Here is an 18,017-nt window from a genome sequence, read left to right on the forward strand (position 1 = left end):
TGGGGGACTGCTGGCTGCTCACCGCTCTCATTATCATTTTGAACTCAGCTTAAACAGGAGGCAGGAGGAGATGTGCCAGTGGATGCCAGGGGCAGAACACACATCTTATAAAGTCGCTCCCGCCGTACACCACATAAAAGCGTCTGTCTGTGAATGAAATTTTTATCAATCGGTTGCAATAACCTTTGTTCTGCTGAAAGTGACAGCTTCGAGACTGCTAACAATAGCAGTTCCGTTGCAGTTGTTAAGCGTGAAGAAGTTTGAGTGGCTGGCGGGGGGGGTGGGGGGGGGAGTTAGATAAGGGGTGAGAGGGGGGGGATGGGGCGGAGGTTTTAGGCTTCAGCCCTTCCTCAGAGCAAAGGCAATTTACTGGTGACTGGACTCATGGATAAAATGATACCCAGACACAAATGGCCACATGGATTCCATGTGGTTTCCCCCTCATGGTGCAGTCACCAGACCACTTGGCCTGTTCTCCAGAGTGGAAAGACACTACTCTCATTAGTCTTCTGATTCACATTTGTTCAAAGAGGGGAGGGATAGGGGTCTGAATTTGAATTAACACACACAGGCTGTCAGTCTTTGGCATGAGAGCAGGAAAACCTTATATAGCACAGCTTAGAGTTAGTATCCAGTGCCTTTAGAAAAAAACTAATAGGTGAAAGTCAACTATGTGACCAGAAAAGACCTTTTTCCTTTAGAAACTAAAATTGAGTCTGTTTACAATGCGGAGTTCAAAATTGTGCTGTTTATGCTAATTATGTTGTACTGCAGTAGTGTTGCTACTATAGATCAAATGATCTGGGGACACAGGTTGCCCACTGCAACTGAAGAGTTCAGAACGTGATGGGAAAAAAAATAAAATATTCCAGAGCAGCATTAATAACGGAGGCATTAATCTCTGCTATGGTTTTCAAGTCAAGTGCTGTCACCCCAAACTTTACACAAAGAGAGATTGTGTAGACTCTCATTGTACAGATTTTGACTCCTGACTCTGTGCAGGAGAAAGAGAAAAAGGTCAGGCTGCCAGAAAAAGCAATGATTATCAGTGATAACTCTATAACCAATGTTCAAAGACCCAAGCGATGACACTTTATAATTTATGTAGTAACTCCACACCTTGTATAATTGTCACAATATTAGTGGTCAACCTGGATTTTTAATGTTGTAGAAAGATGTGCAGCTTTTAACACTAGCACACATAATTTGATCTAAAGCCTAACAAGGCTGCCAATGACTTTTTAAACATTTCTTTTGCAGAAATTATTCTAACACTGAACCATGCAAATGCACTGACCTCCCCTTGGGATTTTGGGTGCTTCAAAGTAAAAGTTATACTGACGGCATGACCAACATTGTGACTTTGTCTGACACCTCGAGTGTACCAAATGAGGAGGAAAATTTTGTTCTAGACGGTCAGCTGGTGTTTAAGTTTGAACATATCCACAGCAAGGCAAAAATTACAGCACATATAACATGTCTGTCTCACTATACTCACTATTTAATCTGGGAATGCATCAAAAGCGACACATGCACATCAAAGATGTGACACGACTTGATAAGATTTGATTAGGAAACAACATGACATCATCTTTACAGTGAAGCTTGTAGCTATTAAAATTTTTTTTTTTTTTTTTTGTAATGCAGAAATTTGTCTTTATGTGAAATGAGAGGAGAATAAAAAGCTCCGCTGAGGCTTACAGCTTAGTTTTAGCCATAGTATAGTTATTTCACAGCAGGTGCAATCTAAAACAGAATTAAAATCACATCGAACTTAAAGGCATTTTATGACATCAACACATTTTAATGAGTAAAGCTATTGAAACTAAACACAGGGGAAAGATAACAGAACACTTACAGCCCACCGCTTCTTAAACTTAAAATCGGTTGACGATAAACAATTCTGCAGAATAGTGACTGTTTTAATATGTACTTCAGAAAATAAATGCGGCAAAGCTTTCTTGCATTATCGGTTTAAGTCCCTAAAAATTGCTCTGACTAGAGTGTTTACTCTTTACGCCTCCATGGAGGCTGAAAACAGAAGCCTAGACTTTATTTATTTAGTTAGTTAAATCAATATTTCCACTAATGTTTGTTGATTTTGTAAATGTATTTGAAATGTACTCTGTAAATACACTATCACATTTCATTTGAATCGCTGGGTTTCAATTTGGTTTATGCAAACAAAAAATACTGTTTACTCTTATTTTATAATTTAAAGTTGACAGAAAATGTGAACTGTAGAGATGACTGAAATAAAATTATGGGAATACTGAAACTCTCCCCGCACATGCTTAGTCCACAGCGTGACAAAACTCCAGCTTTGGTTCAAAAAGGACTACCTCCCTACCAGAGCCATGTTTTGAGGTTGATTTCTACGCTGATAATCCGATTTGGCCATGGTTCCTGCAGTGGAAATAAAAAGGGTAAAAGAATGTCACCGGAAAACTATCCTGGCACTATCCTGGCCTCTGGAAAAGGTTCCTGCAGCAGAAACACACCTAGATTGCCCTCAGCCACAGCAGTAAATTTGTACCTATTAGTATCTTAATGTAATTGGAGTACTTCTTTTTCAGAAAGCCTTTACCTGACACAACATTGATTAGGCTTTTATCCACCGAGACCTGATGCAAATGGCACCACTAATTACCAATCAGTTTCACTCCTTAGCGGTGCATCTACCTGCTGGACGTGTGAATCCAGAGTAAATTTATTGCAGCACAACAGAGAGGAAGCCACGATGAGAGTCGGGAATGGGATTTAGTTTCTCCATTTACAAAAGGAAAACTTGAATAGATTCCTAAAGCGTTCCTGTTTCAAGTGAGGACAGCGCACGTAGAAACTGCATGTTACACTGCAGCCCGCGCTGCAGATTGTAAGGGACAGTGCCTGAATAGGTAACATGTAATCACTTTGTCTGAGCCAAAAAGAGCATGTCCAATTACCAGGACTAAATCAAGCGTGCCGGTGCTCAGTCTGTTCCAACACTTTGCTTGGTTTGCCCCCCGATGGGATTCCAGAACAAAATAAAAATGCAGTGGGGAGGCTTAGGCTTATAAGCGATCCCCAGAGGAAGTGACTTGTCTGGCAATCATAGCCTCAACACCATCATCAGCCACGTTTTAACAGGTCCACCTCATAATAAGCATGTACCATGAATATGACGCAAACGGGCAGCAGCTACGGACCTCTAAATGCACAACAATATGTTTCAATTATTTGCAGAGCAGCAGCTTTGTTAAAAGTACCCAAAAAAAACACAATGAACATTCACCTCCCCTCTCCCCGCACATAAACACACAAATTCTCCATATGAGCTGCGTCTGTTCCCATCTGACTGCCTCCTTTTCTATCCAGCTTCTGCCCTCTAGGTCTGTTTAATGGATCTGGCAGCCCTTCCCAGCAGCCGCCACAGTGAACAGGTGGAGCAAATTAAGACACAGTCTGGAGCCCCGCTCGGTAGCTCAATTCACCACAGAGGCTCGCTGTAAGACACAGGCAATTTCCACTGAAATGTAACATTGGCAGACGTGTACTCTCCTGGTCTCTGTTGCTCCGTAACTTCAGATTGCAAAACACAAAATACAATGGCAAAACTGATTGGAGTTACTCAACTAATTTGACAGTTGTAAAAAGGGGACAATATGGCTGCAGGAAAAAAGGACTAAAAACAGAACTGACCAAACATTAACTTTTCCTTTCAAGGTACAAAAACATAGATCGAAGCTTGCTCTGTTCTTGTTTCTTTGACCCTTCATAAATTCAGTCCTATTTGTAAAATTACACAACTACTCGCACAGGGTCGCAATTGAGAATGAATTATATGGACCCATGTCCAGCGGTGCAACAAAGCGTATCTATAATAACACAAAAAATACTTTCACCTTGATTTTAACAGTCTGTATATAAAAAGCTCCTAAAGAAAAAACTGGGATCACTTCCAAAATATTTCTGCCTCAATTACTTTTTTTCCACAGTAGCCACAAATAACATGCAACATAAATTAAACTTACAACCTTCAGAACTAAAACTTACAAAGTACAAGGATAACACTTTAGGGCATGCAATGGGAGATCCTGTTTCCTGCCTATCAACCTCTTTAAAATGTTTTAAAGAGGTTGTGATAAAGTATTCTGAAAAAAAAAAAGTTATGTTGTAGTTGATTAGCAACTATGTTTATATTATTTTAGGTTTTAAGCAAATACTTTGTTAGGAATAATCAATTTGGTTGTTATATATGTTTTCTGAGTCAAATTGTGTTACCTCGGGTACTTTTTTTTAAAACTCAGCTCAAGGAAGAAATTTGGAAAGGAATTTACAAACCTGTGAAATCACTTCCAGTTTTGGCAACGGTTTTGCAATATTTCTGGACTGTGCAGAAATTCAGATTTCAGTAATTTCTGAAGATGCAAAATTAAAGCAATCGAGTCCAGGCAAAAGGGCCAATTAGCACCTGTTTTTGAGTCAGTTGTTTAAGTACAGAAGGTGTATTAAACAGAATTATGTCCATCTCTTTAACTGTGACACTCATAAATAAAAAGCGTTTATATATATAGATTGTTGTGTGAAAATTAAGCTGAAAACAGTCAAACTACCAAAATAATCTGAATGAGCTCCAGAGAACCAGAAGAGCTTTTGATAACTTTAAGTGTAAATATGAAATCAATAAAACCAAATGTATTATAAGCCTTTTTTTTCCTTTCTTACATTGCTAAGCATCTATTTTATATTTTCAAAATTTGACCTAAGTTTCTTGTTTGACTCATATTGCCTTGTTGACTCAAAATGAAGACTTTTTTGAAGAAACCAGCTGAGGGTCAAAGTGAAAGTAAGAGGAAATGTCAAATCAGTAGAAAGTAAACAGTCATCTGTTAATAATAAGCAATGCTTCGGCAACACAAAGCTCACCATGAAGCCAGGAGCGCAGGTACAGATCCCTGTGACAGGATGACAGTCAGCTCCATTGGTGCAGCTGCAAGGCAGAAAGCATCCTTCTCCGTAGAATCCAGGAGGGCAGGTCTCATTGCAGTAAAGCCCTGCCCACCCTGGTGAGCATGTGCACTCACCAGATAGTGGGTGGCAGCTACAAATAAATCCAAACGAGAGGAATAGGAGATAAAGGTAAGAAAAGTAAGCACCAAAGCGATCAGCTCTTCATATGTAAGCAGGATCAAAGTATGATGCCTGCAGCAACAGAAGACTATGTGCTTGTTTCAGATAAATGAAGTGTCCCTTTTCTCCTTCATTCAGTAATGACTTCTATGGCTGATGCCCAGCTCCTTCTGGAATCAGAGCATTAACACTACATTAACTATGAATGTTGCTGAGGAATTATGAATGAAGCAAAGGTCGCGATTAAAAGCTAACTGGATGACATGGCTGTGATGTCTACAGACTTCGGAATGACCACTGGCTTTAAGGTAAGTCGAGGCGAAGTTAAGTCACCGAGATCCTTACTCACTTGGAATTATTCGAAAGACAATATGTGTTGCCTTCATTAAAAGCCTTCAGTAAAAATAGCCAAATTTGCATCAAGAAAATGAAGCAAGATAAAAAAAAAAAAAAATGGAAATGCCAAGACGTAATGAGCACATATTGGGTAGGATACAGTTCCACGGACATGGAGCAGTTTGTTGCTCTGGGAACTCTGGGGTGTAGATGGAAATTAACAGGTTCAGTAAAAATGGGACTTGCTTATTTAATATGTTAAATACAATGAGAAGCGTCCTAAAATGAACGCAGAGGCTAAGGTGATGTGGTCCTGCTTTTCTGTACCAGTAGGCAAGTCTTGGAGCAGCACTGTGAACAAGCTGCAGGCGTGATAACTGAGACAGAGGAAGTGCCAGGTATAAAGAATTGATGTAATCTAACTGTGAGGTAATGAAAGCCTGAAGAATTTTAGTTTGTGATGATTTTTAGTTAGTGAGGAATGTTTTAAAGTCTGTACTGATCTCTTTCTTTTAATGAAGATCTGAATCTAAAATAACTTCCTAAGCATGAGGCTTAACATGCAGGGTGAAATGAGCATAAGGCAATGGTGTGAACTAAAGAAGTTACTTTCCATTTATAATGTTATGTGATTCAAGCAAAGAAGTGGTTGTACTCAATCTGTAGACCATGAACAGAGGTGCCACCAATATTTTTTTAATGTATTGTTCTTTCTGATTGTATTTCTGAGTGGCCCCAGACAGGACCCCTGTGTATAACCTTGGTATACGTTGGCACCGGTTATCAGCCAGTGCCAAGTGTTGCTATGCACCGAGATTATCACTTACCTGACAGTATTGGTGGTATTACAAGGGCAGTACTTGTCACAGATGAGGCCGTAAAGGCCCGAAGGACAGAATCTCTCTTGACAATTAGGGCCTTTAAAGCCTGTTTCACACAGACAAGCGCCGTTGATGTGGTGACACTTCGCACCGTTCTGACACTCACACCTTTGGTTGCACTGTGGACCATAGGTGCCCACCGGACAGTCTTCTTGACATCTGAATGAAAGTTGCACAGAAATGACACTAAAATGCTGCACAGGGAGAGGATAAAAAATGATCAATAGTAACCTACAAAATAAATAATTTAACCCAGTGCCAAGCAAAAAAAAAAAAAAAAATTAAACACTTCAGTGGCTATTTCTTTTTTAAGTAAAATTCTTTTTTTAATAACCACATATATTATTAACACTTCAACATTCAAAATATGGCTATGTGCTTTAAAAGACCTAGACTAGCATGGTCAATTTTCTTCAAGTACTTCTCACAAAATCCCTAAAAGTAGAGCCTGCTGCGAACACCTCTGTGTCTCTGCAGGGGCTCGATGAGACTTGGCAGTCGTCGTCATGCAGGAAAATTAAAATTACTTGAGAGTTTTTCCAACATGAAGAACTGAACCAGATCAGAAAATTGATTTTTGTCCTCTTTTCACTTCTTTATACTGCATTAGTGGGTTATCGGTCTCAGGAGTTGAACAAAGCTGTTGCAAATAGTTCAACTACATAAGAAAACGTTCGAACCATGCTTCATGTTTGAGTCTCCTCAGTTTTAGTAATATCAGGGGACAACTGAAATATTATACTCGACAGAAGAGGCTGGGGGGGTTAACGTGATCTCAGATTATTCCTGGCAGGTTCATTCACCTGCCACTGACAAAATTAATGAGGGCAATTTTGTGAAATAATAAAGTAAAAGAAAGGTCTTGTAAAGGAGGTGTTTCCATCAAAGAGACAATTGCTTTACTCAAACTAATAAACGCGGCTGCCCTGGGCCTCTCCAGCAGGCATGGGAAACTAAAAAGATCCGTGTATGTTGATGAGGCCTTAATCTAAGTCCATTACTTATAATTAATGAGCAGAACCCAAACAGCATATAGCCCATGGTGAGATCAATGGACAGGCTGGGAGGAGTGAATGTGGATGAGGCCTCCAGACATGAAACCTTTCTGGCCAGGATGCAGTACAAGATTAATTAGGCATAAACACCCCTATTAAAAGCTTCCAGTGCACCTTCAGATGGAGTAATGGATGTTAATAAATGCTCATTTCTCCTGAGAGAGAGATTTTATAGCGTTACTGTTATCTTTTAAAACAGAAGCCAGATTTATGCCTCATTTGGAAATTAACAATGGGAATAGGTCAGTGAGTGTCTCAAACTCATAGTTTTGCGTCAGATCAAAATATTAATAAACCATGTCATTGTCTGACCCACGTACGGTTTAAAGCATAAGTGAGAAAGTTTGCGCTGAGTAATTCCCAGAACGACAAATGAATGATGTGTTTGGGCATCAGTTGTCTACCTGCGTCCACTGAATCCAGCTGTACACTGGCACATTCCAGTGACACGGTCGCACAGACCGCCGTTGCGACACGAACAGTCTTTGCTGCAGTTGATGCCGTATTTGCCCAGAGGGCAGGGCTGAGCGCACACCGAACCCTTCAAAGGACAAGACTATGTAAATACCACAGGAGAAACTCTGAACACAAATGTTAATGCCTGAGCCTAAACGGTCAAAGTCTGCAGATATGTAGGCAACCACTACAAATACAATCTGTTTGGTACCCATGGTACATATCAAATTTAAATATAGCATGATCTGGCAAAGAGGTAGTACCTGGTCATAAAAACAGTAATGAAAACACAAATTACAACATTTTCAACATTTATTTTAGGCTTACTAAGGGTGTAGTAATTGTAGCACAATGATGTTGTAAAAGCAATTATTTTTTTATCATGGGATTTTTTTTCCACACTGGAAAAATGTAATTTCCTACAATAAAAGAAGAAACATATTTATGAAGAGTTGTGTAAAAGATTATCATCCAACATAATTTAAAAAAAATGCAAACAAAAAGTTTCCTTTTTTTCTTTTATGAAGAAACACAAAGGCAGTCTTAAACATAAGCCCAATGACATTCAATCATTTTCTTCTCTGAGGGATTTCTCTTTTACTACATTTTTGCTCTTTTTGTGACCTACCGTCCAACCAGCAGGGCAGGAACAGTCTCCGGTAATGTGGTGACATGTTCCTCCATTTTGACAGGGGCAGCGCTGCTCACACTGCGGTCCGTGGCTGCCGGAGGGGCACCGCTCCCCGCAGCTGCCACCACACATGTCAGGCATCAAGTCCCGTAATGTACGCCAATATTTTCACTCAGAAAGCAGCAAAGTAGCAAGTGTGTTTCTGGTACTCACAAAGCTCCTGTGTATCCTGACGCACAGATGCACTCTCCTGTCTCATGGTCACACGTGGCACCATTGAGACACTGGCAGGGCAGCAGACAACCCTTGCCATAGTAACCGTTCTCACACAGGTCCTCGCAACGCCACCCCTGGTACCCATCCGTGCACACACAAGCCCCTGTTATAGGGTTACACTTAGCCCCATTTCGGCACTGGCAACGATTACTGCAGTGAGGTCCCCAGAAGTCACTCTCACAGCCTGTGGGCACACAAATAAAAAGGGATTATAAAGGTCAGAACATCAAAATAATTTAAAAAATAAGTTATTCTATTTGTTCTTGAAATCACAGTGGTCCTTTAAAAGAAAGAAAAGTAATTAAATTATTCATTAATATTCTCCTCAAAACATTAAATAGCTCATTATAAATAATAAATGTCAAGAAAGGAATCTACTCAAATTATATTCTAAAAATGACAACTCTTAGTGTGAAAGTCAGGGTTTTATATAAAATGATAAGATCTGTGATATTTGTCAAAGAACTATATGCCTCAATTGCAGCTAAAATTTTACCCATGTGTATTTTAAGGGGAAAATTTGGATTTTTGGAGCCACACCAGTTTCCCTCAAGGCGTGCACTAAGTGACTGAGCGTCTGTGGGCATGAAGTAAGTAGACACCCAGTTCAGCTTACTGAGGACTTTAATTTATATTTTAGGCCTCTGTGTTTCACCTCATTTAAACGTGACTAGGCTGCCTTTTGCTTTGCTTTATATGCAGGGGTATTAATTGAAGTCTCAAACTCCAATCCTTAAAACTATAACACTACACTGAAGTTTCTATTGTAGTCCATTGTTTTTTGTTCATTTCTTTAAGAGTGGCAGAAAGAGCAAAGACAACCAGAGAAGCAACAGTTTGAAACGCCTCTCTCCAACCATTCAGTCGCCAAAAGAACAATAAAGCGTTTATTAATTGACATCAAATAAGAAACTGTCAGCTAGTATGCCTAAAAAGAATCAAGTTCTATTCAGGAGGAAATGGTCATAGGGTTAACTGTCTTTTAATCAAAATTATATACAAACAATCTGGATTTATTTTGTTATGTCTGCAAAATTATCACAAAAATGTCCAGAGACAACTTGCCCATTCCTGTGTGTGCTGACTTGCAAAAAAGAAAAGTGACTTCAAGGTAAGGCATAAAATAGACCAATAAATTTTAAACTATGAAATGTTTAAGCGCAGTAAATATTGCCTGAAACACACACAGAATTGGACTGTTGATTGAAACCGAACTGGTTTGTGAATCGTCAATGCACCATATATAAGCACTAGATCACTGTGACAAAGACGCTCTTTGGTCTGGATGTAATGTGTGAGGATAAGTTAGTTAAATATTTACTAATAAAATCAAAATAAGCAGAGATATGAAATAACTTTATTAAAAACCATTGCTTCCATGACAACTTTGCAATTCATCCTCACTGCAAGGGAGTGAACCTATTAAATGTGTCCTCTTCGAAATCTTAGAAGTCGGGAAATGTTCCATATTATTTAGAGAATAATCACAAAGGCTGCAGTTTTACTAGCCATCTTTATTGCTAACATAAGACGCTAGACAATTTAAGATGCAAGTTTCCTAATCATTTGTCTCTGCTTAAAATAGTCAGAAAACTCTATTTTACAGAGACTGATTTCAGACAGACTGCATACCTTCACATCTGCTCCCAATATTAATAAATAATAACTAGCATATGTTCAATGCTATGCTTTTGTCTTATTACAACACGCTTCCTACAGAATTATAGTTCCTGCAGAGTGACTGGAATTGGACAAAATGTGTCCAATTCCTACTGTCAACCTGTTCAGGGTGTATCCCGCCTCTCACCCAATGACTGTTGGAGATTGTCACTGTCCCCCCTATGACCATGCAAGGACAAGACGATGGCTGGAAGACCCATTCCTCTCAAAGCGTTTCGAAAAAAAGAAATCAGCAACAATACTGTGACCAGAGCATCCCTGCTCACTGTCTGACAACGCGGAAAGGCATAGCCAGAATTAAGACCTAGATGAGACCACAGTCGAGTATATGGTCCATAACAACCATGCAAAGTGTCTGCAAGTGTAAGCACCAGTAACCAGCAAAAATTGCCCATCTGCCTGTAAAACGATTAAGCTATAATAAGGCGTTATCTAGAGCTCACTGACATTGCCTAATAGTACATGAGGGAATGATGTAAAACAAACTCATTCCACTGGGAACTGGTCTGTTTACAAAAACTCAATAAAATCTATAACTGCAAGCAAACTGCTAATTTTCAAGGTTAAATGACCAACGGCCTCCTTAGTGATGAACAATCAGCTCTGAGATGGGTTTGAGGACAGTTCTCACTCCCACCAGGGTAATTGCTCTTTTGAGAAGCTCTATGATTTACGTGATTGTTCTGGCTTTATGTCTCTCCATCAGTAGCCGCATTACCAGCGCTGTATTGCTTCACATAGAAGCCCAGCTTGAGATCCTAACCAGCACAACAGAGAGAGAGGCAAATACTCAATCATCGATTCCCACATCATTGCAGCCTCAGTTGTAAATGTAAAGACACTTCTCCCCCCTCCTCGTATGCTCTCTTTGCCAAAGCTGTGATCAGTCAGAGTAGGAGCCTAATGAACCCTCTTTCATGGAAGGCACTGAAGCCTGTTTTTTCCAGGTACACAGCAGGATGATGATCAACCCTTCCCTGATGCGGACAGGTCCGCTCCGAAGGGGGTCTCTAAACACCGGGCAAGTGCAGTATTACTTCAGCCGGCTGGACAGACTAGAGGCCGCATTACAAGGCTCACACTGATTTTGATCTAATCTGCTCCTGGCCTGCATTTTGCCATGAATGAGCTCCCTGAAGGCTGAGCTGCTGCCACGCAAACGACCCTGGCACATTAAATCTGAGGTGTGTTCGGGCAGTTGTGGTAATGGATGAGCAGCTTAGCTGCAGCTCTGTTTAGCGGTCTATAAGCACTCATCAGTGTTCCCTAAGCACATCAGAAAAATAGGCAACCCACATAACTAGAGGCATCATAACTAATGTGTTCAACCCAAATCTGAATCACAACAACAGTGAGGGGCATTTTTTATTCTTACATTTACAGTACTTTGCAAAAGTAGATTCTCTATATTTTGTTTCTATTTCAAAAGAGATAAAATAAATTATAGATCAACAAAAGTTAGAAATAATTGTGTAGGAGAAGTAAAATAACACATGTATTTTTGAAACATTTAATAAATAACGATTTGGAACAAGTGGTTTCAGTTTTTTTTCACACTCTTTACTCCCCATAAATGAAATCCAGTTCAAAAGTCACTTAAATAGTGTGCTTCTTACAAACATCTTATTGAAAACAGACGGGTCAAGGATAAGGTTGTTGAGAAGTTTAAAACAAGTTCAGGTTAGAAAATAGTATTCTAAGCATTGACAATCTCAATGACAAGTACTGTGTCATGGTCGATTGTCTGAAAAAGGAAAAAGCGTGGTCCAAATGCAAACCCGTCAAAGCTGACAGGTCAGGCACAGGGAGCAGTAATCAGAAAAGCAGCCAAGAGGCCCAGTAACTGTGGTGGAGACGCAGAGTTCCAATCTCAGCTGTGACGATCTGTGGACAGGGCAGCTGTTAGTCTTAATTCTATGAATTTGGCCTGTAGTGTGTCAAAAGTAAAAGCAATAATAAGAACAAAGTTTTTTTTTTTTTTTTTAAAGAAAATCATTAACTGTGTAGTGTTTGCAGTTTGACACCATCCATGCGGGGGACAAACCAAATGTGAAAATTAAAACTGAACTAATTGGCCTGTTTGCAAAATTGTACACTGCTCAAAAAAAAATAAAGGGAACACTCAAATAACGCATCCTAGATCTGAATGAATGAAATATTCTCATTGAATACTTTGTTCTGTACAAAGTTGAATGTGCTGACAACAAAATCACACAAAAATCATCAATGGAAATCAAATTTATTAACCAATGGAGGCCTGGATTTGGAGCCACACACAAAATTAAAGTGAAATGTTGCCTTTATTTTTTTGAGCAGTATATTTGTGGCAGAAAACTAATATTGCACATAAAACACACTCTCCCTATGGGAAACATTAGGTTGGCAGCACCATGCTGTGGGGCTGATTTTCTTTAGTAGAGAGAGGGAAACTGGTCAAAGTTGGTGGGAAGAAGAATTGAGCTCTATCTATGGGGCAATCATGCAAGAAACCTAATGGCAAACAACTTGACAGAGTGATGGAGGTCCTAATACAGATGTTTACATGCAAAATGATCACTGTCTCTGAACAATGAGGAAAAGCCCATTGTTGGGCAGAGCTTTGGAGACCTCTGATAGGTTAACTGACATACTTGAGTAAGTTGGAGGCACACTTGCCTCCAATTAACTCATGAATGCATTTTAATGTCACAGCTGAAACACACCGATTTCTGGTGTGACGCTGTTGTAAAGTCAAAATAAATCAGCCAAGACATCAAGAAAAGACTTGTGAAGCTGTATCATCTTTGGGAACAATTTCTAGATCAGGTGCTGTATTACTGTTCCAAAATATATATGCAAGTAATAATTTCACAGTAGAAGCTTCAAAAAAAATACTTTAATGCCACAATTTCTTCCCATATAGCCTATTGCTTGACGAGCGAGTCCCCGGCGAGCAACCTCATATTACAGCCAACAGAAAGATTTTATAAGTAGGCTTTGAAAACTCTGGATAAAAAAAAAAAATCTAACTCATATCATCATTGTAAAATATTAAGTAAGTATAAATTTTTGAGTTGAGATAATATTATCACCTATTCAGATATTATACTTACATACAAAGTGCTTCATTGACTGGGCTCACCACCTTTAAAATTACAATCAAATAGAACCATAAGATCCGCTAGAGGGGATTGCAAAATATCACTCTGGAAATCTCTTTTTGGACATTCATGTTTTAAAAGCCCTTCGCTGTTATGAGGACACCGGTGGCTAATACACCGACTAACATTTGGGGTGACAGCCAAGGTGTTAAATTAATCTATCTGAATTAACAAATGCCTTATGTTTGTTTTCATGGGTGTGAAATGCTTATTGTAACTTGTTCTACTATAAACCATTTTTTATAATTGATATATTACATGTGTATCAATTGTTTTTTTAATTTATCATTAACCTGCCAGTGGACTACAGATAAAAACTAGCCTTAGTGGCTGAAACTGGCATATTTACATGGTTGTCTTAATGTACTCACTCAGGATGATTAATATGCAATGTCCCTTAAGAAATAAACTGAAATTCAAATAAAGAAATGTTGGGAACGGCTCCGGAGACAGATTCTGTGTTTCAGAAATAAAAGTATTTTGGTCCAAAATGTGGAGGCTTGTGCCATTCTAAATGTTGAAGTATGAGGGTGGCAGTATCATGTTGTGGGGCTGTTTTGTTGCAGTTGGAATTGGTACACTTAAGAAAACAGATGGTATAAGGAGAAAAGAATTATGCTTATGTGAAATATACAGTGTCTTGAAAAAGTATAAGAAATATATAGTAACTACAAAATAAGTACAAGAAATATATAATGCTGTATAAAATAAATATAGAGTGCTGTATAAAAGTACAAGAAATATGCAGTGCCTTGCCAAAGCAACATCTGTAGACATCAGCCAAGAAATTGGGCACAGATTGGTTATCCAAATGGTCAATAACCCTGAGCAAACAACCAAAGTGGTTATAAATAATGCATTTTTTAATGACGCATTTTATTCATTAGTGACACCCAAGAAAAACAACAACAACACAAGAATATGATAAAACTAAACACAGATGTAGAAAAAGGAAAAACAATGACATTTACAAATGTCAGGTCTTGAGTTGCATTTTGAAAGAATAGACTCAATATTACAGATATCCGGAGGTAGGGGAGCAGAGTGAGAAAAGGCTCTGCTCTCCCATGGTGCTGAGGTGAACAGAGGGAACAGGGTGGTAGATAGAAGAGGAAGAACGGAGAGATCATGAAAGAGTGGTGATGTACAGGAGATCGGACAAAGTACGGTGGAGAAGTTACGGATGGCTTTGAAGGTATACAGCCGTATTTTAATCTGGATTCTGTATATGACCGGAAGCCAGTGAAGTTGCTTTAAAACTGTGGACATGTGAGATAATGAGAACATAGGGAAGGAGAGGGATGGAGTCAGTTTACACAAAGAAAGAAGTATGCAGACCCGGTAATTTTATTGATATGACAGTGAAATGACAGTCTTGTTGAGGATGACACCCAAACTCTTAACCTGAGGGGAAGGAGAAACCAAGGAGTTTTCAATAGACAAATTGAAACAGTTGATTTTGGAAAGCGTGAATTTTCTGTCCAAGAGTAGAAACTCTGTTCCATTAGGAACAGCGTTAAGGGAAGCTTAAGGAAGGGGGTGTCATCAACAAAGCAATGGAAACTGATATTGAATTTAAGTAAAATATTGCCACAGGTAACAATGTAGCTAATGAAAAGAAGGGGACCCAGGATACAACCTTGGGGCACACATGAATCAGCGGGTGTAGAGTGAGATCTAAAGGATTGGAGTTGGATGAAATGAGCATGGCCAGAAATATATGAATGAAAATATGAGTAAAGTGGCTTAAGGACAAAGTCAACGTTTTAGCTCCTGATATTTTCAGACCTAGTGTAGGTTTAGACCTATTTGTCCTCCTATTCTTGTCAGAAGAGGACATATCTACTGAGTCAAATCTATTTTACAATGGAAAATGGGCAAGCATATCAGTGCCCCGATGTGCAAAACTGGTCGAGACACCCAAAGACTTGCAGGTATAATCAGCAAAATGTGTCTTGCTACTTAAGATTGGTAAGTTCAAATGCAAAAAAAGAGTCTTCAACTTCACAGACATGCACAACTTTGTGGTGGTCTATGACATGACCCTGTCACCACCAAAAAAGACAATAAAGTTTGTGAAAAGGTTTATGAGGGATGCATGCTTTTGTAGGAAACTGGATATCGCAAAAGATACAATACTTAAGAAAAGAGGACAAAAGACTTGATTTTTAATCCTTTGAAGCCTGAACAACATTACCAGTTTGAGCCTTAAACCTTCTTTAGTTTACATCCAGCGGCCTCAGCACACTCCCAGCAAAACCCATTATCTCACCGCCTCTCAACTAAGCAGAGGTTCTCCAACTTTAGCCGGCAGTCTTTCTCTTCCCAGCTCTGACAGCATTTAACTGTGATTAAGGAGTCAGAGTTCATGATGAGCTGCAGGCAGAAACACAGAGAGAGAAAGCAAAGAGAGGAAACATGTAGCATAAAAGCTTCACTTTCTAGAGGGTACACCTAAATTGTGTACAGTGATAGGGACCCCTGTGGGTTTGAGGTGTGTGGGCAGGAAATCCCACTCATGTCTGAATCCCGAGAAGTTGCAATCCATCCCATTAAGTGGTCTGACCTAGGTCAGTGTACCTCACCAGAGAAAACACACACCTTACAACCTGGACTATCGGTGTTGATAACAGTCAAAACGTAGATAACCTCACACACAGAGAAAAAGGTCCAATCCCAAGAGGGCGGGCCAAAATCCCCTTGGGTGTAACAAAACAGATCATGATGAGGGCTACAGGCAGGTTGAAGCTTCCAAAGAACCGGCTGAGAGAGCCATCATGGTAGTAGCTGAGCTTTGAAGTGTACTCAAGAGTCTGCATAATCAGTGGCTGGCTGCAACAGGATTAAAACCACAGAGCTTTCAGCAGCCGACTTCCTGAACTTGGATTCTACGTTCACCACAGTTCTCCATAAGTCTCCACTGCAGAGAGCTGCCATAATCTTTGCAAGGCTAAACTGAAAATGTGTATGCTAGTCAATCTCTTTAAACAGAGAACTTTTCTCCCCATGCTGAGTTTTGTGCTCCAATTTATACAGCTTGATGCAAGACAAAAGAAAACTTCAATTACAGCCCAATCACATTTAGTATAAATGGTGGCCACATGAGGTTGCTGGTAGTGATGGCTGCTTGCTACTTTCACATTTCCAACAGGAAAAAGAAAATCGACGTTACTGGAGCAGGAAAATGTGGCGTACAGCCCAACCTCACTCCCTGTGGCCTGAGTCACTGTCACATAACGCAGTCTGCAGACATTTGAGAGATGACTTAACGAAAGAGAAGAAAGGCATAATGCCTGAGAACCCATTCCTCCACACTTACTTTAGTAGAGCTCATAGCACAGCAAAGTAGCATGACTCACTGTCTTGATTAAATTCCTTCATTTCCCTATGAAAAGAAACAACCGTAAGTTCCAGTTCTGTAAGTGCAAAGCACTTTGCACCTCTATTTTCTATTTTGAAATCAAGCGTCATGGTGGGACATGGTGCCAACAAATTTCAAGATGAAATTGTATAGTACAGAGAAACACTTCATTTGGGCACCTATTTTTAATATGGCAGCTGGTCAGAGGAGATGGGAAGATTAATGACTAAATAGAGTGGAATCTCAGAAAGAAAAAGAAAATAACAAAAAACCTTTAGAGGCTGTAAAAGCCTTGCTATTTGGGGAGAGATTCACCTTCCAGAAGGATGATGATACATTTGCAACCTTGTAAAATAAAATGGCTGAGGATTGTATCTTTGTGCAACTAAGTAAAGGAGTTATAGGTATGCAGAAACTATCTGAATTTGTAATAAAAAAAATAAAATTATCCAAGTTATTTTATTTTGGTATGGTCTCTTTAAACATCAAAAACAAAATATTACATTCTGCACTCTAGTTCCCTCAGTTGTATTTGAGTTTCAACTTGCATTACAATTTAGAATTTGACTTGGAGTCCATAGAAGAAAAATCCATAAATTTACATAAAAATATCATTATAAAAATGGACAATCAATGAAAATCTAATGAATTCAGGTGTGTCTCATTAGTCTAATGTAGTAAAACAATTCAGCACTGATTCTGCTTTTTGAGTGACTGGAATTATGGACCCCACATGAAACAATACATCTTGCAGCAACTGCATGGAGTCTCACCAAACAACTTTCATCTTTTGCGATTTGCACTTGAAAACACACATTTTCTGGTGATATTTTTCCTACTACACATAAATTTTGAAATCATGCTTAATGGCTAGACACGGTACCAACAAATCACTACCTAGGATAGCATTATAAAGACACACGCTTCCTTTTTGACACTGTTCTTTTTTTTTTTTTATTAAAAGCTTTTTCTTGAACAGAACTGAAACAATTTCCCTGCAATTTAAGTGACACAAAACTACCCACTGCTCTGCTTTTTCTAACACTGGAGTTATTCAATAAAAGCCTGACTCACATTAAGCTATTCATC

General features: G+C 39.2%; 1 protein-coding gene across 8 annotated transcripts in view; it reads right to left on the reverse strand.

The window, feature by feature from the left end:
* megf11 (multiple EGF-like-domains 11) overlaps positions 1-18,017 on the reverse strand; it is a 113,245-nt gene that overhangs the window by 32,922 nt on the left and 62,306 nt on the right. For all 8 annotated transcript variants that reach the window (XM_015047153.1, XM_015047159.1, XM_015047158.1 and 5 more), the window contains 5 exons: positions 8,685-8,931; positions 8,469-8,589; positions 7,789-7,925; positions 6,276-6,488; positions 4,909-5,083 (listed from right to left, as the gene is read on the reverse strand). In XM_015047153.1, the coding sequence (XP_014902639.1) occupies positions 4,909-5,083; positions 6,276-6,488; positions 7,789-7,925; positions 8,469-8,589; positions 8,685-8,931 (893 nt within the window). The remainder of the gene's footprint in view (positions 1-4,908; positions 5,084-6,275; positions 6,489-7,788; positions 7,926-8,468; positions 8,590-8,684; positions 8,932-18,017) is intronic.

The sequence above is a fragment of the Poecilia latipinna genome, unplaced genomic scaffold (assembly GCF_001443285.1).
Source record: "Poecilia latipinna isolate Pla-1442-1.1 unplaced genomic scaffold, P_latipinna-1.0 Scaffold811, whole genome shotgun sequence".
NCBI lineage: Eukaryota > Metazoa > Chordata > Actinopteri > Cyprinodontiformes > Poeciliidae > Poecilia > Poecilia latipinna.